The sequence below is a fragment of the Eumetopias jubatus genome, unplaced genomic scaffold, assembly GCF_037043125.1.
Source record: "Eumetopias jubatus isolate StellerSeaLion01/CBP00866 unplaced genomic scaffold, mEumJub1_p1.0 scaffold_3, whole genome shotgun sequence".
NCBI classification, from domain to species: Eukaryota; Metazoa; Chordata; class Mammalia; order Carnivora; family Otariidae; genus Eumetopias; species Eumetopias jubatus.
Window position 1 is genome coordinate 190,986,094 of NW_028274809.1, and position 27,112 is coordinate 191,013,205.

The 27,112-nt window shown below is 41.0% G+C and overlaps 1 protein-coding gene across 1 annotated transcript in view; it reads left to right on the top strand.

The window, feature by feature from the left end:
- The window catches only part of MYO16 (myosin XVI), a 441,479-nt gene that overhangs the window by 399,752 nt on the left and 14,615 nt on the right, over positions 1-27,112 (top strand). The window contains exons 32-33 of the mRNA XM_028087376.2: positions 802-960; positions 16,263-16,354. Coding sequence (XP_027943177.2) covers positions 802-960; positions 16,263-16,354 — 251 coding nt within the window. The remainder of the gene's footprint in view (positions 1-801; positions 961-16,262; positions 16,355-27,112) is intronic.

The window sequence follows — 27,112 nt, forward strand, 5'->3', positions numbered from 1 at the left end:
AGGGACCCTGACTCCAAGAGAGGAGAGGGAAGGGGTGGCGAGGGCCACACCTGATGCCATGGTGGACAACTGTGCTTGATTTGCACCCTCTGGTCATTTGTAGACCCTGCCTGAGGATAGTGCAGCGGACATTGCTCCAAACCCTGGCATTTGTTATGTTTTACTTTATTATTACTACATAGTTTAAAAAAAAAATCTTCATTTGGCTCTTCAACATAATTTGGATGATGGCGTCTGTGTTCGTCGATCTCTGAGCACTCAACATGGGACATGCACTGAACAATTAGGCAATGTTAGTGTAGAGAATGCAGAAGTAGGGTTTTGAAGTTTAATACTCCTAAATGGATAATAACAAATTTTGTAATGATGCTGTAAGTCTATTTCTTATTTTTTTTCAAGCCTATAGGATTGTCTCAGCCCCACTTAATTTAATAAATGAGAAAACTTTTGAAGCATGAATTTATTTCCGCGCTTTTTAGGAAACAGTGTTCTCAAGACAGTGATCTAGTGACAAGTTATTAGACTCTGACATCAAAAATCCTGTATAGATATGTTTGAAAATAAGAAATTATGAAATTCATTATCACCACTTAATATTTCCCATTATGTTTAAGAGTGCTGTGGCAAAATTCGGTGAAGATTTTGTAGGCCATAAATTTAATTAAGGATGATTATTAATTTACTATTTCAAATATAATTAATGTTTCATTTAATGAATTTTGTTATTTTCTTCTACTATTTTATTAAATTATTTGGTACATTTTATCCAAAAAGAATAATCCTTTCTAAAATTTATTTTAGGTTTTGAGACTAACATGAACCTAACTGGCCGAGATTATGCTGGTAGATCAGAAATTGCATCTGAGACTCAAGATAGAAATGCAAATCACCATGGAATTCAATTATCTAATTCACTCTCGAGTGCTATCACTGCTGAAAATGGGAATTCCGTCTCAAATGGTAAGTACTTTTTAAACTGAGAAGTAAACAGATGAAAGTATTAAGTTCTATCAACTTTCTAGGGAGAATGGATTGGAAACATAAAAATGAAGTAGGCTTAAAAATTGGAACATAGATCATAAACTTCACTGTAGGGTATATTGTAGCATTTTATTGGTTAGGTTAGAGAATTATAGTTGTATTTGGTGTTAGTTGACTTTTCAGAGATTGTTGTGGATTATTTGATATGTGGGAACCAATATAAAATGAGATAATGCAGAACACAAGGAGGAGGTGGGGTTGCTCTAACAATATTTTTAATTTAAAAAAATACCTTTTTCTTCTCATACCTGAGTAGTGTGAGGGAAAATAATATTGAAGTTATGGTAAACACCAAACTGGCATTAAGTAGTTAATTGGAGTGTATCAAGGAATGTATCATCTAGAAATTGGTTAGACTGTGAGTATCCAAAAATCATCTAATAGTGGCTTAAACAAATAACTTATTTCTCTCACACATAAAAGCAGCCCATGGCTGTTGGGAAGAGTTTCTTGAGAACATCCAGAAAAGCTGGCCAAAACTTCCATTGTTGTTTAATCTGATTAAAGGCACTAGAAAACTATTAGGACCATGAGATCCAAGGAAGAGACTGAGGAAGGGGGTTTGGAATGCAGTGGGGACCAAGCAAGGAAGCCTACGTTCTAGGCTTTTCTCCAAGGGACATTCAGAGCACTCTTCTAGTTCACAGAAGCCAGCTCCGAAGCTGGACTGGACTTCTGACAGCCTCCTGGACTGTGGGGACCGGGTCTGCCAAGGCCATGGGTCGGAGCCCTGAAGTGTCCCTCCTAAGGACTGGATGTTTGCGATCTAGAAACCACAGCTCAGCTATGAATCATCTCAACCCCTGATGTTGGATGGACGTCCTTCAGGACTGACAGGGCCCACAAGTACCTGGGAGGAAATGTGTGTGTGTATGTCCCAAAGGACAGTTGCAGCATCAGAAGTTTCAAAATGATGTAACAAACCATTTTTCAAATACAATATTCAATGCAGAGTCAAAAAACCAGACACATGACAACACAAAACAAGATCAAAAATTAACAAGCAGAAATAGCAGTCCATTGCAATACATCCATGGGAGCCCAAAAGATTGGAGTTCAAAAGCACATACTTTAAGCTAAGTATGTTTACTATGCCCAAGGAGATGAAAGAATGAGAATCAGCAGAAATGGGAAACTATAAAAACGTGTCAAATGGAAATTCTGAAATTGAGAAATAGTCATAAAATTAAGTACAATAGAGGATGAGTTTAAAGTTAATTAGACGCAGTCATTTAAAAAAAAAAAAAAACCTGGGGAAGCGGAAGATAATTGAGAAAATTACGGAATGAAACACAAAGAAGCCAGAGAAGATTGGGGGTTCTGGAACACGGTTTAGGGGCAGGAAGGGTGCATTGAGAGAGTTACTGGAATTCTGAAGAAAGGAGAGAGGTTACACGGGCAACAGGGAAGACGGTGCCGTGTGGATACCCGTGTGCAGATGCTATTGTGCCCTCATTCATCATCACCCAAAACGGTGACCAGATCGCGTCGGTTATCTACTGCTCCGTAAATTTACGGCCACCCGCCCACCGCCCCCAGAACTTAGAGGCTTAATTCAATAGAAGGCTGTCATTTCATACCTTCTGTGGGTCAGGAGTCTGGCTGTGGCTGAGCTGAGTGCCCTTGCTTCGACGTCCCTTGTGAGGCAACTGTCAGCTAACTGTTGGCCAAAATTCGAGTCCTCTTGAAGATTGATGGAGAGATGGTGCAACTTCAAGGTCACTTCCGTGGCTTCTGGCAGGCCTCATCCGCTTCCCAGCTCACTCACACAGGCTTCTTCGTAAGGGTGGCCTCACGCCAGGGCAGCTGGCTTCCCCCAGGGCACGCAGTCCATGAGAGAGCGAGCAAGAGCATCTGCATGGAAACCACGGTCTTCACGTAGCCCATCCTGGAGGGGACATCCAGCCCCTCTGCCACATTCTGTTCCTTGCGAGCAGGTCATGCATCCAGTCCACTCAATGGGCCGGGGGGCGTTATATGAGGTGTGAGTGCCTCGTAGTGGCCTCCCTGGGGGCCATTTTACAGGCTGACTAGCACACGGATAAATGGTGCAAAAATAAAAGGGGGGCACTACCCTTACGTGCAACGAAATGGGTGACTCTCAAACACGTTGCACTAAGTGAGAAAAGAATCAAAGACTACAAGTACCATTCCATGCACATGATGTTTTGGAAAAGGCCAAACTATAGACACAGAAAATTGATGCTTGGTTGCCCGAGGCTGGGTGTGTGGCCGGGGATGGACTGCTGTCTCGCTGCATTCGGGCTGCTATAACAAAATACCTAGACTGGGGGACCTATACGTGGCGGAAACTCTGCTCGCAGTTCTGGATGTCCACGATCACCGTGCCATCAAGGTCAGCTCCAAGGTCGGCCCGCCTCCCAGCAGCAGGTTGCCTATCTCCCGCTGTGTCCTCACATTGTTGGAAGGAAGAAGCCATCTCTCCGGTCTCTCTCCTAAGGGCACTGACCACAGTCGTGAGGGCTCCACCCTCAAGACCTAATGTCCTATGACCATCACCTTGGGGGGTTAGGATTCCAACATATGAATGGGGGTGCGGGGGACGCAAACATTCAGACCATAGCAGACTGCAGAGGGGCCTGAATGGTTATCTGCAAATGGGAATGTCTGTGTTCCTAGAAATTTATACACGTGTACATCTTTCTGTCTGTAAATGTGACTTTTGTTAAAACAAAGCCAAACCCTGCTTAGCATAAATAAAAAGAAAACTGCCCCTAGGCATCTCATAGTGAAACCCTTGTAACTAAGAGTGAATATTAAAAGCAGCCAGAAGTAAAAAAAGACAAATTCTAAGGAGCAGCAATTCAAAGACAATTCAAAAACAATGAAGTAACATATTTAACGTGCTCAAATAACTGCCAATCTAGGTTTTCATAAATAGTAAAAAAAAACTTCTGTTAGGATGGAAAAGAGTTAAGGCAGTTTTAGAGGGAAAAAAAAAAACTGGAAGAAGTAAGTGCGGGGCAGACCCAGAATGCTCAGAGATCCAAGCAGGAAAAACAAGCAGTAAATAAAGCCAGTGAAATCAGGAGAGCGTGAAGCAGGGTTTAGCATCACACGTGGATAACTCAGACTCACAGGCTGTAATTTCAAAGGCAACCACTAAAGGAATAATAGTGGAATTTATGATTTCCAAACTAATAGAGTAAAACAGAATAATAAAAGTCAGTCCACCCAAAAGGTGGCCAAAAAGAGGTGAACAGGAGTGATCTGAAAAACAAGACGGGATGCCCGGGTGGCTCAGTCAGTGAAACATCTGCCTTGGGCTCAGGTTGTGATCCCGGGATGCTGAGATCAAGTCCCGCATCGGGCTCCCTGCTGAGCAGGGAGCCTACTTCTCCCTCTGCCTCTGCCTCTCCCCCTGCTGTGGTTTTGATCTCTCTTTCTCTCTGACAAATAAATAAATAAAATCTTAAAAAAAACAAAAACAAAAACAAATAGAAAGGTTGTAGATGGTAGGCATAAAAGCACCTCTGAAAATAACTAAGCTTGAATGCCATGAACCTTTAAGAGACTCATTTAGTGTGAATTCACATTAAAGATAAATCCATTAATAAAATATTTTAAAGCCTAAGATTTCTGAAAAGCATGTAAAACGTGAGGATGCTAAAAATTTAAATGTGAAGGAACAGAACCAGGAAAGGTATGCTATGAAAATATTAAAAACAACCATTCTCATATGTCTGGGAGTTCTAAATTACATCTCCAAGGAATCAGTAGATTCAGGAAGAAATCACAAAAAAGCAGAACTTTGTAACTAATGACAATGAAAATAGAACTTGCGGGATGCTGCTAATGTCTTTATCAGTGGAAATGTATGTCTTTTAACATCTGTATTGCAAAAGAAGGCCAAAGATCGGTTTTTCAAATGTAAACAAGTTAGAAACAGAGCAATAATTAAACACCAAGGAAGTGGAAGAAAAGATATAATAAAGGTAAGAAATAAGTTACTGAAATTTATAACAAATAGCAAAACCAGAAGTCGGTTCTTTGAAAACAATTTATTTTTGAAACATGAATAAAATGGAAAACTCTCTTGCAAGAATAGCAGAGAAATAAAGAAGGTGACACAGATGGCCAACTCTAGGGATGAAGAGGGGACCCACCCCAGACCTTCCAGACCTTGAAAAATAGTAATGAGTATATTATGAACAGTTTATGTCAAAATAAATTTGTGAATTTAGATGAACAGACACATTTCTCAAAAAAAAAGCTACAACTAACCAAAATGGACCAAAAAATCGGAAAGCTAAATAGTAACATATATATTAAATCAATCGAAGTTGTCATTGAATACTTTTCTATGAGGAAGCCCAAATGACTTTTCCAGTAAGTTTTCTCAAAATCTTAAGGACGAAGAAATGCCAATGTTACATAAACTCTTCCAGAGTCAAGGAATACAGAAGGGGAAAGAAAGAAAACCTTCCCAGCTTGCATAAATAACCACTTAATTTATGACAAACTTGGCATTACAGGGCACTGGGGGAAGATGATCAATTGCTAACCGTGTGAGGAAAAAAAATGAACTTGACCCCCTACTTCTTGCTATACACACAAGAGATTTCTGGTAGATTATAGATCTAAGTGTCAAATGTAAAATAATAAAATGTGTTGACGAAAATATAGGATTTTTTTTTTTAACCTCAGAGATAGGAAAAGAAAGGAGGACTTCTTAAACAGGCCACAAAAGAGTACTAACCATAAAGGAAAAAAAAATAATTAGAGGAAGTGTTTTCACTTCCACTTAACCAACAAAGGGTCATATTCGGCGTTTACTTAAAAACAAAACAAAAGACTATCAAATAAGAAATTGGACAGGGGACATGAATAAGCACTTAAGCATTTTTAACAGTCCACATTCATTGGGAATTAGAGAAATGCACATAAAGAATACAGGAGATACTACTTACTACACACCTGCAGAATGGCAACACTGACCGACAAGGAGGGGCTCCGGCAAAGAGGGACGCTGGGAAGGGATTGCTGCCCAGGATTGGACAGGGATTTCCCTGGAGGAGGAGAAGCCCATGGTGACTGGGAAAGGGGATGATGGGGGCTTCTGAGTAGCTTCCTGTTTCTTGACTCGTGTGCTAGTTACGGTTCCACAACTCGAAAAGATAAAACAGAGAGAAAAGACAGGAGGGAGAGAGAACGGAAGGGGAATGGAGGGGGAATGGAGAGTCCATGGTATGCATCCAGGATGGTGGCTGGTCCCCACCCTATCTCAGGCTTCCCTCAAGGTCCAAGGGAACATAGGGAGGCTGGGCACCATAGCTTCTCAGCTGAGCATATTGGTCACCCACACATGCTCACACCGACGTCAGAAGCAGGAGGAGAGCGGGTATAGGATGAAAACCAGGCAGGACCATTGCAGTCCCAAGTCATACATTACGCTGGGGCCGGGGTGGGGAGGGCGGGTATGGAGGCAGGTAGTTGGTCAGGGCAGGGTTTATTCAAGCTTAGCATGAAGGTCACCAGAACAATGTGGGAATTCTCTATTGGCACTCAGAAAAAAGATTGTTTGAATCACACACACACAGAGAAAAACCCAGATGTGTTTACGAATCTTTTTTTTTTAAAGATTTTATTTATTTATTTGAGAGAGAGAATGAGAGATAGAAAGCACGAGAAGGAAGAGGGTCAGAGGGAGAAGCAGACTCCCTGCTGAGCTGGGAGCCCGATGCGGGACTCGATCCCGGGACTCCAGGATCATGACCTGAGCCGAAGGCAGTCGCTTAACCAACTGAGCCACCCAGGCGCCCTGTGTTTACGAATCTTACCCCACCATATTAAGCAAGGATTACAAATAATGATCAGAAGTATGCAGGTCACGGGGCGCCTGGGTGGCTCAGTCGGTCGAGCGTCTGACTCTTGATTTCAGCTCTGGTCATGATCTCAGGGTCGTGAGATTGAGCCCTGCATGGGGCCCCACACTCAGTGGGGAGTCTGCCTGGGATTCTCTCTCTCCCTCCCTCTGCCCCTCCCCCCACACATGCACACATACACTCTCTCTCCAAAATAAATAAATAAATCTTAAAAAAAAAAAAAAGTATGCAGGTCACAAAACAGAGGCTTTTTGGTGCATTTGTGTGTGGGGTGGAGAGCGACGTCAGTTAGATATAGAAAGATTTTTCTACCAGCAACAAAGACTTTTAGAAAAAGAAACTGCCCTTAACAAATTGTATTACCACTGTAAGCAGACAAAAGTTCGGCCAAGAATGATACAGGCTCTCAGGACCCCAAAGCATCAGCTTTCCTTAACATTTTCTCTTGACTGAATTTTGCAGCTTAAAAAACAATATATTATTAATCAGATAGCATTTATAATTTTATGCATGTTATAAAAATTATATGTTTTGGAAAATACAGGGAAGAGTAAAGAAAGAATAAAAACTATCAATTCTATTACCTAGAAATACTCTAAATATGTCTAACATTCCACTGTGTTGAATTTTATGTTTTCGTACAATTATTATGTGTGTGGTTACATCATGTGTTTGGCTTTATTTTTATAAAGTTTGAATTATACATACATGTGGTTTTACTATTCTGCTGCCCTCTCCCCACCTTAGGAATATCATGTGGTGTACGTCCATGTCAGCAAGTACAGATCTGCTTAGCTTACAGCTAGCCATTAAGCATGCTCAGTGCATGACACTCCATCTTATTGGACAATAACCAAGCCCTGTGTGTTGGAGAGCAAAATTATCTCCTGATTTCCCACCCTGAATTACTCCGCCTTGATTAAAATAGGCATTTTATAAAACTCTCCATGTTAATGTTTGATGTTCAGATTTATGTGTATCTGCTTAGCTAGAAAGATAGAGATACAGTCTTTCTCTTAAGATGGTTAGTTTCTGAAATCTCTGATGCTAACCCTTTGGGAGGAGGTGAAGATTACAAAAACGTTGTATATACCCTTATATTGAAATTAAGTAGTCCTAAAATAATAAAAATGGAATTTGAGTGACAGCAATAGCCACCAAATATGTGATAGAAGTATATTTCACAAGGGCTATGTATATCTAGTAAGAAAGTAACTAATTCCTGTTTTACTTGCAATTTTGGAGTATTTAAAGATCGCCACCAAAAAAAAAAAAAGGAATTTAAAATATGTTCAAATGGTAAAAACTGAATACACGAATATTTAAGAAAGATGACCATATACTCATTCACTTTTGCTAAAATTTCAGCCCATGCTTCTCCCTACCTCACTTTGGATGACATTTATCCTACCATAAAGAAAAAGAAAAGAAAAACTTCCTGTCACCAAATTACTTAATTTGTCTGTGTCTTGACTCAAAAGCCAAAAGCTATGGCTTGGGCAACGGTCCTGGAAAAGCCTAATACAAAAAAACTGTGAGTTTTACTCTAAAAATCAAAGTAAAAACAAAAACCCATGGAGCAAACAAACCAAAAGAAAAAAAAAAAAAAACCTCTAGACCAAACTGGAAATTTCTGTGGAATATACTGCCTAAAATTAATAATATCAAATTAAATATTTAAGACTCTCAGGCTTCTAAACATCAGCATGTAATAAATGTTTGAGCCCTAGAACACAGGTATATACATTGCCCCTTAAATCTTATAGGGACCAGATTTTAAAATAAAGCAAGTTCTGTATTGTCATTAATTGATGATGACTTGGCAATCTCAGGAGTTACATGCACAAAAAGAAAATTATTTCAATTGGGATTTCAGTCCTTCAAAGCTACTTGACATGTTTATATTGGTCTACTTTTGCAAACACCGTGAAAGTCTGGGTTCCTGCAGCCTCCCCAAATCACTACAATATCTGGCACAGTGCCCTGGATACTTGTCACTGGTAAGCACTTACCAAGTGGAACAATGTTGCATGTTACATAGGAATCAGTGAGTTCTGTGCAGGGTGCAGAGTTAGAAAATTTCTCCTTGTCGGTATGATATAAACTGGACAAGTATTACACACGTGCAGTACATGATATATAGATGATCATTATAATTCTGAAAGCGGTTACTAGTCCTGATTCCTAATTCACAACATATAGTCAACGTGATTTCTAAATAAAGGCACAAGATGGAAATAAATATTTAAAATAACTTGGAATTCTAATTGAATCAGAAAGTGTTATTTTCTAGGAAATGATTTCTCTTGAATGCCAGTATCTGCATGCTACCTCTGCTTCCCAGAAATAATTATCTGTTTGTTCATTTGCTGAAATATAGTTCTGTGTGGGTAATTATAGCCATCACTTACTTTAATTGCCATCCTTTTACTGATGTGAACACAGACTTAGATCTTTTTTGGAATACTTAATTATTCCCTGGACTTGTGGTTATTTATCATTAGATTAAAGAACAGTTTTTAGTGTTAGTACATTTTAGTTGCATCACACAAAATATTGTGAGTATAAAGATGTTTATTTTGTGGGGAAATAAAGATATAAAAAATTCCAGCTAGACCATTTTATGTCCGGTATGATTTTCTTCCTTGCTGCTCATTGAGTATACATGATATTGCTGGGCATCAGGAAACAAATGGCAATTAAAGAATACAGTCATTACATTTGATTTTACATTTATCATTCTGTGAAGATTGTCTCTCTTCTTCATTTGTGTTATGTTTATCCTCGGTGCACAGTAAGGATTATCTGTGGTGGAAAGGGCTTTCTACAGGGAAGGACTGGGTGAGACCATGCGCAGGAATAGAAGAGCTCTGCATTCTTTGCATAGCCTCCAGCACCATATTGAAGCTCACACCATTAGAGCACCAAACCACAGTGATTCTGGAAACATCTAAAAATGGCTTTTGTCAGTCCCGCTCGAGATAGATCCAGAATGCTGGCAAAAGATCCTCTAATCTGAGCCCATGAAAAAATTCAAATATACGTTTTACAGCATCACTTTGTTTATGGGGATTGTATGGATTCTTTGGAACTCATACTGTAGTCCAATTCAAAGGCTAACAGCCAGAGGAAGCAAGCCTTCACTTGACAATCTGGAATATTGTGCAATTATCTATTTTCAGCAGCAGAAGGTAGCTTTGCAAACGAAAGCCAGCTCCTCGGGGAATTAAGAAAGCCCTGCCCCACTCCTTCTGGCTAAAAATATTTTCAAGTCATCTTAAATAATTGCTAATTTGGACTTCATTTAATTAAATGTCCTCCACTGTAGTTGAAAAGTTGGGATTCAAAACGGCTGGGTTGAAATGCTGACTCTGCTCTTTCCTGGCTCTGTTGCATTGTTCCTGTGTTCAGACCCCAGCTCTGATGCTTACCAACTCCATACCTGGAAGCAAATTACTTAACCTGTCTAGTTCTCAGTTTTCTCATCTTAAAAATGGGGATAATTAAAGGACCCGCCTTATGGGATTGTTATGAGGGTTTAGTACAATAAGTGCTAACACAGGTTAGTGCTCAATAAACATTACCTATACCCAGATATCATAAAAGCTTAGATATTTGGGAGCTAGAAGGTCACTGAAAATGTGTCCAGTAAAAGCAAAACTGCATGATGTAGATGAGGTACAAGGCAGTGAATTAATTCATCTGAGACCATACAGACTATAATGCTAGAATCAATGCCTAATGACTTACTTACACATAGACCCCAGTAAACACACATGTATAGTCGAACATGCATGTCATTTTGGTGGCCTATGTTGGCATTCAGTGTGATGACAGATATTACAGTTTGGAGCCTCTGGGATGAATGGAAATTGGGATAGATGGGTGGAGTTCCAGGGAAGGCTCTGTTTATCCCTTGGACGGTTAGAGGATTCAAAATAATGTAAAGGACAGATTGGCAGGAAGAATCCTAGAGAAAGGCAGGTGCACATCAGTCAGTCAGAGCATTTATTAAGTGCCAGTTGCTTGCAGGCATTGTGCAATGCATGCGGAGCCAGAGGAAATCTAAGCAACTCAGGATGTGCTCTGTGTGAGAAGAAAGCATACATGGAACTTTAACAATACATTTCAAGAGAGATCACAAAACAGGGCAGCCGGTGACAAGTGTCAGATCAATCACATAAATAACGAATGTTCTGTTGCCTCCACATGGAAAAGGAGATTCCTGTGAGCTGGGATTGTCAAGGATGCTCCTGGTGAGGATTGGGGTTTTCAAAACGAATCAGATTTAGACCAGAAGGGCACACCTTTCAGTGAAGAAAATTTATTGCACAATATCTTTGTGGCAGGGTTATCATGGGATACTTTGATGGAATAGATAAGTAACTAAGATGGGAGAGAAAGTGGCAAGAGCATCGAATGCCAATTCAAAGGGTCTCTCTGGAAGAGTAGTCTTGGCTTGGAAGTGGTGGGGTGCTCCCTGCTATTTTGGAGAAACTTCCCTGATTGTGTCATTCAGAGTGAGCAGTGGAACAGAAACTTAAGTTGGTAAGAGCAGTTTTGTATTCCCCCACCTGAGCCTTCACAGGCTGTGCACCCCAAGGAGAATGTTCGAGAATGGGCTTGGGACAGGAGGCAAGAAGAGGGAGTGACAGTGATCCAAGATGTTGAGGTTCTGGACAAGAGAACAGGGCACTCTTTAACAGAAGTTAGAAACAAAGTTTGAAGAGGAGGTTTATTCTGGGGGTTGGATTTTGAAGTTCAAGAGCTAAGAGGGACTTCTGGCTGTAGACGATGCTTATACATATAAGCATCATTATATATGCTTATGCATAAACGATGCTTATAGTTTGGGAGTTTAAGGGGAGCTCCAGGATGGAAAGATAGAAAAGGCAGAGTTTTCAAGGAAGCTGGAGAAGTAGGGATCATTTATAGCATCAGAGGAAAACATTTAAAGAGAAATGAGGGGAAAATCTGATGGCAAAACCATGTAGGGTGCCAAGCTTTGAGAAGTATCCCTTGAGAAGGGCAGACATGGAGTTAGAGAATAAACGATCAGAGGTAGAGGAACACTGATGTCCAATTTCAGAAACACCAGGAGAGGCATGATTTAAAGAGTACGGGGTACTTGGTAAGCTGGGGGGACACAAAAGGAGAATCAAACCCCATTGCTGTTGACTAAACAAACTTGGGTTTGGACAGAATTTTAGGCATTGTGACTAGCAGGTACCAACTGATTCATTACATAAGATGCAGAGCCACACCACCGTCTACAGCCTGCCCCATGCTCTGTTCTTGGAAGACTTGACATAAACCCATGGGGTTTTACATGAAGACTTTACCACCACAGAGGCTCTCTTTTTTCAACATGCCCTTACTCGAGGACTCACGGAAATCCAGGGTCTGGATCCATGCCACACATGATGGGCATACTACCTACCCTGAGCATCCCGGGGCAGGATTCACTACAAAGCACCCAGTACAGAAGGAGAGGGAGCAGAGAGCCTCCTCCCTCTACCTGGACCTTCAGTCAAGGCCGATGACTCCCTGACTCCCCCTCTGCCAAGCCTCAGTGCAGAGTGGCGTGTTCTGTAGAGCGTTGCTCTCTACTACGTGGCCCACCTCAGTGGGAGGGGAATGCCCTCCCCAAGCCTCTGCCTGCTTGCTTTGAACAGAAGAGCGCGGTCTCTGGGGGGCAGTTAGGGATGGTTTCAGAAGACCTTAGCCCTTGCTGTAATTTGGACAAGCATGGCTCCTGAAAATGATGGTTTCATAGCAAGTGGGCATGCTTAGCATTCTGAGGCCCACTGTTGCTGTCACGGAAAGCATGTGTGGAGGGCACAGAACTGTATCCACTGGGAATTATCACCTCAGAATGCGGTCTGGGGAGAAGGCTGTGGCCACAAGAAGACTGGAGCACACTCGTGAAAATGTGCGAGCCTTCTTCTGCGATAGAGCCTTCCGTGGAAGTCCATGAATAAACATTCCGGCTCACCGTAGGTGTCCCCCCCACCACGGGTCAGGAACCTTCAGCAGAGAGACTTGTGCTCGAGAATTGACATTGACAGGTGAGATGACACAGTTTCCAGAGCTTTTTTTTTTTTTTTTGTAAAGATAATGAGAAGTAAATGAAACAAGATTGAAATAACGAACATCCCAAAACTTGGTGATGGACACGTGGAGGTTCACTACGTTTTCTCTTTACTTTTGTATGTGTGTGAGATTTCTGTAATAAAAAGTGTTGTAACAACTTGTTATCTTGATAAATAACATGGGTAAGTTATCGTGCTTCTTTGTGCATTTCTTTGCATATTTATTTATTGATTGCTTACGTTTAGGTTTATTACTTAGTGCTTATTTACTCTCTCTCCTCTCTATACATATTCTTCGCCCGTATTTTAAAATCTGACAGCAGGTCCTTTATTTTGATTTGTAGGGTGTTTTAAGAATAATAGGCCTTTTATTTAGTGCATTTAAATGTTCTTTATTGTTCTTTTTTAGTTTGCATTTTATCTTTATGATATTTTAGTATATATTTATTTTTAAACGTTCAAATAGAGGTGCTAATCCATTTTTTTCCTTCATGGTTTTTCTTTTTTCTTTCAGTATCATTTTTAGATCATTTGCCTTTAAAATGTACTGCTTCTGATATGGCAACCAGATAAAATATTTTATTGGCCCAAAACAAAACAAAACTCTGCCCTCTAATGTCCTCAGTGCTTCCTGGCTCTTACCTTATGCTCTGGCTCCCACTCCCTTGGCATATCGTCCTGAGTGAGCTTCTTCCTCCTGTTTGCTACAACCAGCAAGGGTGTTCTGCACCCCAGGCTGGAGGGTCTCAATTGCTCCCCCCACCTGCACCTTCATGGTGGGAGGGAGATAGCGTGCACGCCAAGGCTGCCAGCACCCCTTCCTTCTCCCTCACCGTCCCTCTGCACCCGGCTCAGCAACCCCCACATTCCCCTGCCCCACGCTGACACCATCTGTCCCCACCCTGTTGACCACAGGTTCTGGGATCCATGATTTCTTTAGTCAACAAGTAAGAAAGGCCTCTTAACGCACCACTCTGGTAAAATGGTGTCTCATCACAGTCCCCTCTCAGAAACCTATGGCGCTGTCCATTGCCTACAAAATATCGTCAGACGTCTGTGGAATGTCATGTCGAGTGCTTTCCCTTGCCCTTCTCTGCCTTCCAGCACATCCTGCAGGTTCCCCTGCCGGACGCTCCCTCTCAGAAGCCCTTCCATTGGGCATGGAGCCATCTGGAACTTCATCGTCTTGGAGTGAGTTCTCCAAACAGACCCACCTCACCTCCTTCACCTCTCAGAACCTTCTCCTCCCAGAAGGTTCAGATCCTGTGATGTCTCCACCACCACATCCCTCCAGTGCCCTGCATCAGAATCCATCCCTGCTCTCTCCAGGATGCCGCTCAATGTCACCTGCCCCCCTGCCTGACCCGTAACTCCTTCCACTCTAGGTTCTGGCTGAGGGCCGCTCCTTTATTCTTCATGGCATCTCCCAGTGCCTTATTCAGAGGCGGACCGTGAACAATTCCTAACTTTATTTAACTGACACTATATAAAGCACAATATGCTATTGATTTGGCTGAGTGTGTATCCTCAATGAGCTGAGTTTCTGCTTTTGTTCAGGGAGTAAACTTCTGATTTATAACTCAGGTTTTAAAAAAAAAAAGTGGACCGCAACGTTCTTCCCCTTCCTCAGGTTCCTGGTCTCCGCAAGATGTCCATGAAGTGGATTCTCTAGACACGGACGTTTGTCTTGCTCGTCGGTCGGTCGGCACTTTGTTCCTCCCACCAGCGCCCACACTTTTGGCACACCCCTCTTTCCTGTGAATCCCAGACTCTCCGCTGCACCGTGCAGTCCGGACACACATTTTACCCCTGACTCCCTGCTTACCTGGTTGCCTGGAATTCCAGCTTGTGACCGAGCTCAGATTTCCATCGCCCCCTCCACCTGGTTTAGATCCCAGACCTCTCTACCCCTGTTTGATTGGCGCCTGTCCCACACCTGCTACACCAGTCTCTACTGCAGTATCTCCTAGCCAACCTCAGACGTTGCTGTTGCTTCTGGCCAGGACCCGTCTTCCCCTGTGGCCCCCACTGGAGTCCTGTCACTTTCCAGGTGGTGGCCCCAGTCTGCCCAGTCAGGATGAAACGAACCTCTCCGTGCCAAGGCATTTGTATATGGAACAAGAAGATTGATCGGGGGTCTTGTTGCGTGTTGATGGGGTCTTGTGGACTTCCCTGCGGAACTCACTCCTGTAATTGCAAAAGTGTGCAGTGATTTGCTAATGATCTTTAATTTAGGAAGCCTGTATATGTTTAATCAATTACACCATCCTGGTTAATTATGATTTTAGGTAAGAGCAGCAATCACTGAATAATGTAATGTCTCTGGATTGAGCTCATTCCATCAGGTGTCTTTTCTTTTTTCAGGTATTCATTTTTATTAGCAAGTCACTTGTGATGCTGTTTGATCTCTCTCTCCCCGGGGTGCACAGTCAGGGATGATTTTTGCCTCCCGGGGTGGGGGGCGTATTTTTGGCTATCACAGCTGCTGAGGGGTCTACTACCAGCTGGGGTAGAGACCAGGGATGCTGCCAAACACCCTACGCAGGGCAGCACCACAACAGAGAGGGAGGCAGCCCAAAGTGTCCGCCGTGCAGAGGTCGGGAAACCCTCCTTCTATCTTGAGGGATCGTCAGTAAAACCCTTTGGTGCCTCACAGGTATTTTTGTATTATTTTGGTGGGAGATATAAATTTCCTCACACCCGTTGTTTATCTTCCGGGGTTGGTTAGGAATTGGTCTGCTGTGAATACACAGGGGTCCTGACCTCTTCTGCATGGAACTCCACCCAGTCTCTACCTTCCCTCGGTGTGTGCAGTGAGCACGAGTCAAGAGAGTTCATGCGGCGTCTATCTGTCCTGAATCCCCCTCTGCCTCCCTGCAACCCCACAAATGAAACGCAAGCTTCCCTCTGTGGCATTGAAGGACCCCATTCACTCTGTTGTCCACATGCTTCTCCCTCCACCATTGCTGCTTCACGGAACTATCTTCAGTCTCTAGAAGTTTCCCTCCCTCTCCCCTCCCAATACCTCTCTCCTCCCTGCGTGCCACCATGGAACATTTCTTCGTTACCACTTTATTGTTTTTCCAGCATATTTCCCCTTTTATTAAATGTAACTGCAACAGTAATTTGTGTTCCCGTGGGAAATTTATTATTCAGGGAGCATGTACTGACCATCCTTTCAATCCATGAACTATAACAGTTCACGTTTATTGCAACAGATACATAGCTTGTCTTATTTGGGGCAAGGACACACTTAATTGCTTGTTGGTGTTGACCTCCGTAGGTTTACCTGAAGAAGATGGATTCTCCAGGTTGTCTGTGAGCAGCTCCACAACCTCCTCATTTCAGAAACAGAGAGAGAGCCACACCACTCAGGTAATGACCCCCACATCCTCACAGTTGTAACAGAAGCTGGAACTAAGGGGTGAGCAGACCCTCATGACAGTGTGACCGAGGACGTGCATTCCCCCTGGACTAGCAAACACTGTTGTCCTTACTCCGGCCCTAAGTGTCTTCAGCTCAACATCCTTCTCTCTCCTCCTCTATCTCCCAGCTTTCTGCTGGTTAGAAAGAGAAGAAGAAGAATGCCCAAAACAAAAAAAATTAATGAATACTTTTAAGTTGAATATTGTAGACGTAATTTATGTTGTGGCATTTAAAAAATCACTGTCAAGTGAAGATGACATTACATCCCCGGAGTGATGTTAACACTTTCTCCACATTTGACCTCAGCCCAAATAGGAGGACTCTGGGTGCCAACAGCATGGGAATAAAAGGCTTGAGGCACCTGTGGTTTTATGCCACTATATCTGTTTCTACCCCTAAAGCCCACATAACCCAGATGCATTTGTAATATGGTACATTGGGGGCGCCTGGTGGAGCACGGGACTCTTGATCATGGGGTGGTGAGTTCAAGCCCCACTGTTGGGCATAGTGCTTACTTACAAAAGTAAGTAAATAAAAGAAAAGAAAATATAGCGAATGATGAGAACGCTATGAAATCCAAATGAGATTACAGTTCACAAAACTGTTTTTGACGTATTTCAGCGATTTTATGTATATGCTTAATGGGTTTGACCTTAAAAAATTCACCAAAGTAAAGATAATCACTTCAAGAAAATAAAACAAAAACACTAGGATTTTTAGAAAGGGAAATGATTTTTATCATATAATCTAGTGTTCTTTTTATGCTGAATTTTAAAATATGGTTTTAATCATTATCTTCAGAAAGATGAGTTTACAATCAAGGTGACACAACCAAGAATATATCAAAGAGCTTGTTATCAATATAGTCAAAATTATTTCTTTAGCAACAGGATTCTTATTTTGCATGAAGCTATGGTACAACTTTCATGATGTCAAATATCTACTTAAAAATCTTTAAAAAGGGGCACCTGGGTGGCTCAGGCAGTTAAGCATCTGCCTTCGGCTCAGGTCATGACCCCAGGGTCCTGGGATCGAATCCCATGTCGGGCTCTCCGCTCAGTGGGGAGTCTGCTTCTCCCTCTGCTTCTGCCCCTCCCCCCTGCTTGTGCGCTCTCTCTCTCTCTCTGTCTCTCTTTGTCTCTCGGTGTCAAATAAATAAATAAAATCTTTTAAAAAATATTTTTTAAAACTTTGAGTATCCAGATGTTTCCATAAAATCAACAATCCAGCCAGTGATGCACTTGCATCTGAATATTTGGCCTTATATAGACAGGTCCATTGTTATCAGCTGAGATTTTTCTAAATAACACTGATGAGGGAGTGAGACAAATCAGTAACTTTAATGTTAAAAATAAATCTTACAATAAGCGGTCTGCTGAAATCACAATGATATATAGGTACTGAAATAGGAAGAAAATACAGACTGGTTGCAGTAGCAGATAGTCCTAATCTCCCCTCTGTTCCTTAGCAATGCATTTACTTTACTTTGTAAGCCTTACAGATGCTTTATCTAAGGTAATTCCCAGGGGGGACCCACTTGTAATGAACACTGGTTTGATTTTTATTATTATAAGACTGACTCCTGTACCTTAGAGCACAGAGGTCGGCCAGGAGATGCCCTTTCCAGGGCTCCCACAACAATGTGGTTCATAGAGAAAGGGTTGATTTTACAAGAAGGCGCATAAAGTGGGCATCTCTTTCGTGGATTTGGCTAAGAAGCAAAGAGAGATGGGAAAGATCTTCAGGAAAAAGTTTCCATTTCTAGTTGTCAATGCAGGCGTTCTGCTCAGGTAGCAAATTCTCTGCCTTCAGTGACCTTGTGGTGCCTTTTTTCAAGGAAGCAGGGAACCAGGCTCATTTTCTTCCCTGCAAAAGTGCAGGCATCCTCGTGGTAGGACACATTTCTCACTGTTGAAAAGCTCTAGGACTTCTGTCTTGTATGGCATTTGTAGAGGAAATATGGACACCTACAGACATATTGCCTTTTAGATTTTCTACTGATGCAACTAGATAAGAATTCTATAAAATCAGTCCTGGACTGATTGGATCTATAGCAGTAGAATGAAATGTTGACTACAAATTAAATTTTTGTTGTGGAGGTCTGTAGTCTAATTAGCATCATCCGTGGTTTTAGTGAAATCTCTTTAAGAAAGACAAAATGTATGTGTATTATTGTAGATAGAGAAAACAGGAAATAGATTTGGTAATTTGCCAAAGATCATAAGGCACATTCAGAGTGCATGCTTTGAATGGACGCCAAGATCGTAAGTTCTGTTTCTGAGAATGAACTTACCAAAACTCATTAAAAAGAACGGAGGAGTCATCTAACTTTTTCACAAAATTTGAAGAATTGTTGGTCAAGACAAAAATCGAGGTAACTGTGGTGGACATTTGTGGCTTAGCTTTTAAGCTGCCAGGTCCATGTTAAGTCTTCTCACGATGAAAACATAAGGAAGAGACTCACCCTTTCTTCCGTCCTTTGGGAGCTCGACGAATACGTGCGGGATGGGCTAGGTCAGCCCGTCAGCTGTGGATTATGGAGTGAGAGACAGATGATGGAAGGGACACGAAGAGCAGATGTCCCGAAGGGGGTGACACGTGGCTGAGGTGTCCCCCTTCCGTGGCAGTTGTTAGGTGGCGTATGACCACTGCCAGCCACTGAACCCACCTTGATCCCTGCCCCCTTGCCACGCCGTTCCTTCCTGCCTCATGCCTTTCTCTCACTTTCCAATAAGCGTTCCACCTGTTGAGATGTGCAGAGTTTTCATTGCCTGCAAATAAGAATTTTGACCGACACTGATAGAGATGTAAAACACTTTCTGATGAGGGTCGCGCCTCAATCAATACTAGTTGTTCCTTTCCTCGAGGTGCAGCGTAGAGACAATGCCGTTTATGTCCTATGCCATCATACATTTTTTACAAATTTGCAAAAACATAATGACTTTACATAAGAGCACTAAAAGTAAATTTCATTTGAAATATTTGAAAATCGTGAAAGCTGGGACATCCACGCATCTTGAATGTGGCTGAGTTCCTGTATGCTCCTCCTAAGGAAGGCTCGGTAGGTCCTTGCTGTGAGCAGAGCAGCGTAGACATGGCCTTGCAGGGCACTTGGGGCAGGTACACCCAGCAGTGAGTGTGTGATATCAGGCGGTCCCATGTGCTGGCCCCGCCAGGAAGCTTTGGGGGGCACTTCCCACCACTCAGCTCTGCAGTTTCCTAGGCTGTAAAAGCCACTTCAGGTTGGTTTTGAAATTAGACAGTATTTATAAAAATAATATGCCATTTATCCACTTGCTATTTTGTGAGATGTAAAATAACTTTTTTTTAAAAAAGTGCATGCCGTTTGGCACGATGAGATCCCTCCGAAGTAACTCCGCGGGAGGAGACTCATCAGGGAGTGAAATACGGAGAACACCTTCTAACCCAGAGTGACTTGGCGTTTTTTGCTGTGCTTGCAATCCTCTGCTGACTCAGAAGACCGGGTAACCTGACACAGGATCCCCACGGATTATAAATAGAGCAAAATCGTGAACCATGCGGCGGTGGGGGCCCAAAGGCAGGAGGGTCCAAGGAGGGGATGGATGAAATAAAATGCCTAGTTCTTGCCCTCAGCCTGAAATTGCAGGTTCTACATCGGCTTAGGGCTCTACGCTTGATATTGAAAAATGAACCATTTTCGTTTTTCGTTTGAGCATACCTTATTTGTATTTACATACTCCTTTTCACTTTTGCAACTTCTACTTCACGCTGTTTTATTCCTCTCAGGTGTCTGCTCCACAGCGATATGTGGTTTATGAACTCTGATTTTCATTGTGGGCGTTTATCATATTCCTTGCCTAACTTTTTGTTATAATTTTTTAAAGAACATAAAACATTATTATTAATATCTGTCATATTCAAGTATTCATTGTCAGAAATCACTTATGGTCTCTGATAAAATAGTGGCAGTCCAGCACCTGGGAGCTTAATAAATATCCAGCCTGCTCCCAACACAGCCACCGAAGAAAGCCGTACCATAATCAATGTACAATTGATCCACAATCAAGAGACAAAGTGTTATGTGGTTTGTCTTACTGACCCATCAAAGAAACCTTTCTGTAATGTCACATATCAGCAAAATGAAGTGTTGCAGGGATCTAAATAAAGCCAGCACCTTCCTAAAGTATGCATTGTATTTGTCACGTGGGCTGCCTGAACTATATAGTGGCAGGGAAAAGAAACAGCGTGCTAGATAAAATAACAAATGCAGACACATTTAGTTCAATCATTAAGGGATAATTCTAAAGCACCTGGTAGGAAATAGAAATTAGATAAACACTTCAAAAGGAAATATATATGTATTTCATTTATAAGCTGCAAATGGAAGCCGATCTAGCGGAGAAAGCTCTTTCACGGAGCTGAGGTTTTGGGGAATCTGTATGCACCCCTTGTGACTTCCATATTATGTGCAAGAAATGAAGGCAGTAAATTAATTTGATGGTATGAGGTGAATGGCAATGTTTTCAATAGAAAAGAGACAAATCCTGTATAGATATATGGAAACTTGGAAAATAAACAAAACCAGATCTTGTATTTTGTATTTTTCCTTCATAAAATTGTGCTGTATGTAGACCCGAAATGTATTCAAATGCATAGTGTTTTTCTAGTGAAGACTTTGACTGTTATCAATGAGGAGATCATTCAGTCTTAAGAAATATTAGAAGAATGAGAAATACAAAGGTTTCGTGGTATCTCTGCATGATCAGCTTCCAGATGGGAAAGCTGCAGTGAGCCCACACCGTTGCACAGGGGAGAGAGTGATGCAGTGGAGAAAACATGGTTGAGGACAAATTCCAGTTAACTTAAGAATTCCAAAAAAAAAAAAAAAAAGAATTTCAATGTTCATTTCATTAACTAAGTTTAATTTTTAAAATTAAATAAAAGAAAAGAAAAAACAAGAAGAACTGGGTATGAATCCCGTGACTGTTATTTAACTTGAGGGTAGAGAAAGTAGCGATTTGTTTTCAGATTGATTAAAGAAAATATATATAACCTGACAAGTCTGCCCTGCAATATAACAAATGCTTAAAAACAGTGCTTGCCCTATTATTTTGGTATTCTCCCCACACCAAGGTCAGTATTCTGAACATCAATTCTGATTCTAAGTAGTAGATGCTATCTAAAATATGTGGGAGATTAGACCAAACCGGCAGGACCCTGCAGTTTTCTGGGATTGGGTTAAAATGTGGCATGTATGTGATTTTCAAGAACATTTTGTGGTGGAATACTCTAAACTTAGGGTAAAGAAGCACAGCAAGCCGTAAAACATCCAACTTCAGTAAATCTTAACATCTCCCCATATTTGCTCTGGCACCATATATTCTAGAGAAATCTATCTCCCAGTTCCTAACCCCCCACCCCTGCCTGCCACACTGGGGTGAATCCTGTCCTGAAGTTGGTGCCCAACCCTCCATGCGTGTTTGCACTTTTACTAAGATGGATATAGCCATAAATTACATCATGTCTATAGATAATAATGGATGCTTGGCATGTTTTTAAAATCATGTATCCCTCTGAGATTACTTCGCAGATACTTGTACTTGTTGAGGTGTTTGTCTCCCTCTTTGATACACGGTGCTCTCCTTTGCTGTCTTATTCCGAGTACTAGCTCCAGGTTAAATGTAAAGGCCTTAAGGTGGGGCTGTCCCAGGGAAGCAGTAGGAATGGAGATGACAGCGGACACGCTCTCGCGGCCACTGAGCACAACATGGCTTTCAAGTTCCCTCAGCAGGGAGCAAATCTATTGGAAGAGAAAAGGCCAAAGGAACACAACACCCCATCGGGAAGGGTGGGTCTCACCCTGCTACCACCTCTGGGCCCAGGGGATAGCCATGTTTCTGGCAGCCCCATTCTCTTCCTCCAGATCTTCACAAGGTGGTCGGAGGTGTCTCTTGGGATCCTGAGAAACCTAATCCAGCGAGCTCCATGCAAGATGCAGAAAAATGATGCTGAATGCCCAGGGACAATATGGTAGCAGGGACTTTCATGCCCGAACATTTATGAGAGGGCTAGAACCGGGGCATTAGCACAGATTCTTACTGGTGCCCCTAGAAGCCCTCTTTCAACACCATACAACAAAATTGTGTTACTTGCTTTTTTGGTATAAACATGCCTCCTCCACTTTCAACTTTTCTCAGAAACAAGTTTCACAGAGATACATTCATGACATTTCTTAAGGACAACAGGTTTGCAGTTTGACCAAGTGGAGTGGAAAACTTGATCAAAACGAAGTTTCCAAATGATTACTGTTAGAGACAATGCCACAGTGAAAATCATAGAATATGCCTCTAACTCGTAAGTAGAGGAAAAGATCCAAAGTTTTCCCCTTTGAATGAAAGTGCTGCATTTCTGGGGATGCACATTTTTCAACATAGGAGTGCTGCCAATTATTCCCCAAAATAGTTGTATCAATTTATACACCTCTAAAGGGGAATATTTCACATTTCTGTTTTGGTAATCTCTTGGTTTAATGAATCGGTTTTTTTTTAAACAATGTGATTAAGTGTGAAACATCTTATTATGGTTTTGTTTTGCATTTCCCTGGTTGCTATGGAGCGTTTTCACATGTTCTCAGACTTGATAGTCCAAAGACATCCTTTTCCTATTTCTGAACTGGTTTGCATGAGTTTCTTGATGATTTTCAGGAATTCTTTACATATCCTGGGTAATATTCTTTGTCCGTTGCATGCATGGCAAACACTTGGCTTATAGTGTTTTCTTAGTCTAACTAGAAGTTTGTCAACTCTATTGATCTTTTAAAAACAGCTTTTGATTGTATTGATAAATTCTATTATTTTTCTGTCTCATTGATTTCTGTGCTCTTTAGTATTTCCTTCTTTTCATTTGCTTTGGGTTTAGTTTGTTCTAACTTTCTGAAATAGCAAGCTTAGATCATTGATCTGATGCCTTCTTTTTTCCGTAATAGTATTTAATGCAATGAATTTCCACATCTAGCTGTGTTACCTGCATTTGGAACATTCTGATATGTTTTGCTTTTATTTTCATTCAATTCAAAATATTTTCTACTTTCCTGTAGGACTTCCTCTTTGACTAATGTTGTTTATTTTCCAAATATTTAGGGACATTCCAGATATCTTTCTGCTTTTTATTTCTCGTTTAAATGCATTATGATCTGAGAATATGCTTTGTATAATTTCAGTTCTCTTCAGTTTATCAGGAATTACTTTATGGCCCGGGATATGGTCTATCTTGGTGGAATTTCCATGTGCACTTGAAAAGGTGTATTCTGCTGTTGTCAGATAGTGATCTGGAAATGTCTATTGGGTCAAGTTGGCTGACAGTGTTATTGAGTGCTCTGTATCTTGGCTGATTTTCTGTCCACTTCTTTTATTGAATTCTGAGAGAAGAGCATCCGAGTCTTCAGCTATAATTGAGATTTTGTCTACTCTTCCTTTCAGTTTAACAGTTTTTGTCTCATGTATTTGTAAGTTCTGTTGTTAGATGCGGGGACCATTAAGATTATTACATCTTCTTCGTGAATAGATCTATTTATCATTATGCATTTTTTTCCTTTTTTATTTCTGATGATATTCCTTCTTCTGAAGGCTACTTTGTCTGAAATTAATATAGCCACTTCATCATTCTTTTGGTCATTATCAGCAAGGTATGTTTTTTCCATCCTTTTAATTATTTTTAGACAGCTTTATTAAGATATAATTCACATACCATATAATTCACACCTTTAAAATATACAATTCAGGGTTCTTGTGCAACTATTACCACAGTCTAATTTTAGAGTGTTTTCATCCCGTCCTCATCCCAAAGAAAATCCATCTCTTTTCTTTTAACCTAATTATGTATCTATATTTAACTCGTGATTTTTTATAGACAAAACATGGACGAGTCGTGTTTAATTTTATCCAATCTGATAGTCTTCGTATTTTAATTAGTATGCTCAGACCATTTACATTTAATGTAATTATTAATGTGATTGGCTTTAGGTCTGTCCATTTTCTCTTATTCTGTTTCTCACCACCATTTTTGTTCATCTCTTTCCCAATGGTGCTTTCTTTTGGATTATTTGAATATTTTTAGTACTCTATTTTAATTTATCTGTTGGTAATTCAACTATGTGTCTTCATATGTATTTTTTCATAGCTGAATTAATAGTTGTAATATTTACAAACCTAACTTTCAGTCTATTCGCAGTCAACCATATTGTTCCTTTTAACCTCTTTTACTGACCTTTACTTTATAGTCGCCATATACATTGCATCTACAGTTGTAAATATATTACATCTACGTTCTTTATAGTTGTCCCATATGTTACATCTATTTTATGGTTGTCCCATACATTACACCTCCATACATTGAATATCTTCTCCCAGGCAATGCTATAACTTTTGCCTTCATATGTCATGCATGCTTTAGATGACTTCAGTGGAGAAAAATCTCCTTTTTATTATCCCAATACTTACCATTTCTGCAGCTCTCCTTCACTCCTGAAGTTCTGAGTTTCCTTCTACTACCGTTTCCTGTAGCAGGTCATTCACAGCTGATCGAAGAATGCTCCTAGTTGTCCTTAGTCTGAGTGTGTCTTTCTTCTGTCTTATATATATTCAAAATTCACGTTTTTGTTTACTTTTCTGGTCCTCAGATGGATGTGTATTTTGTCCAAAGTTTAGTTATAATTACTGAGAGAGATAGGCTACAGTGGACTTAATTCATTGTGGCCCAACTAATGTATTTTTTTAAAATATTTTATTTATTTATTTAAGAGAGAGAATGAGATAGCGAGAGTACATGAGAGAGGGGAGGGTCAGAGGGAGAAGCAGACTCCCTGTTCAGCAGGGAGCCCGATGTGGGACTCGATCCCAGGACTCCAGGATCATGACCTGAGCCGAAGGCAGTCGCTTAACCAGCTGAGCCACCCAGGCACCCCCAACTAATGTATTTATCACACAGAAATTTATGTTAATATAGTCAAATTGATTAACCCTCATCTTTATAGGTTGTGCTTTTTTGTACTGTTTGAAAAACGTTTCTTATCAAAAAGTCAAAAAAAATCTCTCTTATCCTGCTGCCATAAAGATCTATCTCTCTATTGGGCGCCTGGGTGGCTCAGTTGGTTAAGTGACTGCCTTCGACTCAGGTCATGATCCTGGAGTCCCGGGATCGAGTCCCACATCGGGCTCCCTGCTCAGCAGGGAGTCTGCTTCTCCCTCTGACCCTCTTCCCTCTCATGCTCTCTGTCTCTCATTCTCTCTCTCTCAAGTAAAAAGTAAAATCTTAAAAAATAATAAAGATCTATCTCTCTGTAAATATATTTTAAAGTTTAGGGTTTTGGGTTTTCCTTTGGTTGGTTGGTTGGTTGTTTTTTGTTTTTGCTTTTTACATTTAGGAGTTCAAGCTACCTGTACCTTATTTTTGAGAATAGCGTGAATTAACAATGTAGTTTGACATTTTTCTACACCAATAACAATTGTCCCATGCCTTTTATAACACAGTACCATACTTCTGACTTCCTCCTAATGCTGAGAGCATTGCCTGAAATGGACTTGTTTCTGCATTTATCTCTAACCTTCTAGATTCTTCTTTAATATTACTTTCCTCTTGATGGCCTTCCTTGAGCATCCCTTCTAAGCAAAGTACTTAGTTGCCTCTATAAATTGGTTCCTATAATTCCATAATGCATATCTCCTTTATATAACCTATTTTTCTGTAGTATAATTGTGTGCGTGTGTGTAGACCCTGTAGACTTTTGAGCATATAGAGAAGGCATTGAATGCATCGTAATCAGTTTTGCATTCCAAACACAAAGCACTCAATAAATTGCCAACTCAGTGTAATTGTCATCTGGTAGCAGCTTCAGATGAATTAAGAGAAGCAAACTGGTAGAATATTTCCTAAATTTATTCAAATATTTAAATTCAGTCTCACGTTAAAAATGTACTAATAAAATTGGTAAATAGAATCACAGGCAGTTGCATTACCAGTTGGAGGATATTAAAGTCACATTTTGTTTGGGGATTAGGTTCTAAAGTTGGCATGGTATGTGAAAGTCACATACAACAAAAGAAGACTCCGGAACATCCCTTGTGTTGCCTGTAAAAAAAATGTGTTTTTATATGTTTTAGATATAAAATGGTATTCTTTTAATGTATACAACTCTATACAATTATATGCATATATTTATGCACAATATATAGAACAACTTAAAGCATTAATAGCATAATATTTTGAACTCTAAGAAAGTGAATTGCACAGAATTGAATTTTCAGAGGTTCATTCATTCATTCAACAAATATTCTGTGTGGACCAGCTTGTGCCAGGCACAGATCTAGGCACCTTCGTCTACAAAACCAGCATCCTTGCCCTGATGGGACTTAAATTCTAGCACTGGAAGGCAAACAATAAACAATATTTAAATAAGTTCATAATATACTTAAAGGAAATAAAACATATTAAGAAAAGTAATCAGGATAAGCAGACCCGGGAGTGACAAGAGTAGGTGTGGTGTGGAGGGAGGTTGAGCTGAGCAGCGAGTTTAAGAAAGAGGGTCAGCAGAAGCTTCGTTGAGCAAAGACAGAGGAGGGAAGTCAGGGGATGAGCCATGCTGACTGATGTCAGGGGAGAGTATTCCAGTTGGGGGACAGCAAAGGCCCTGAGACAGGGGCACCCCTGCGTGGCAAGGTGGCCAGTGTG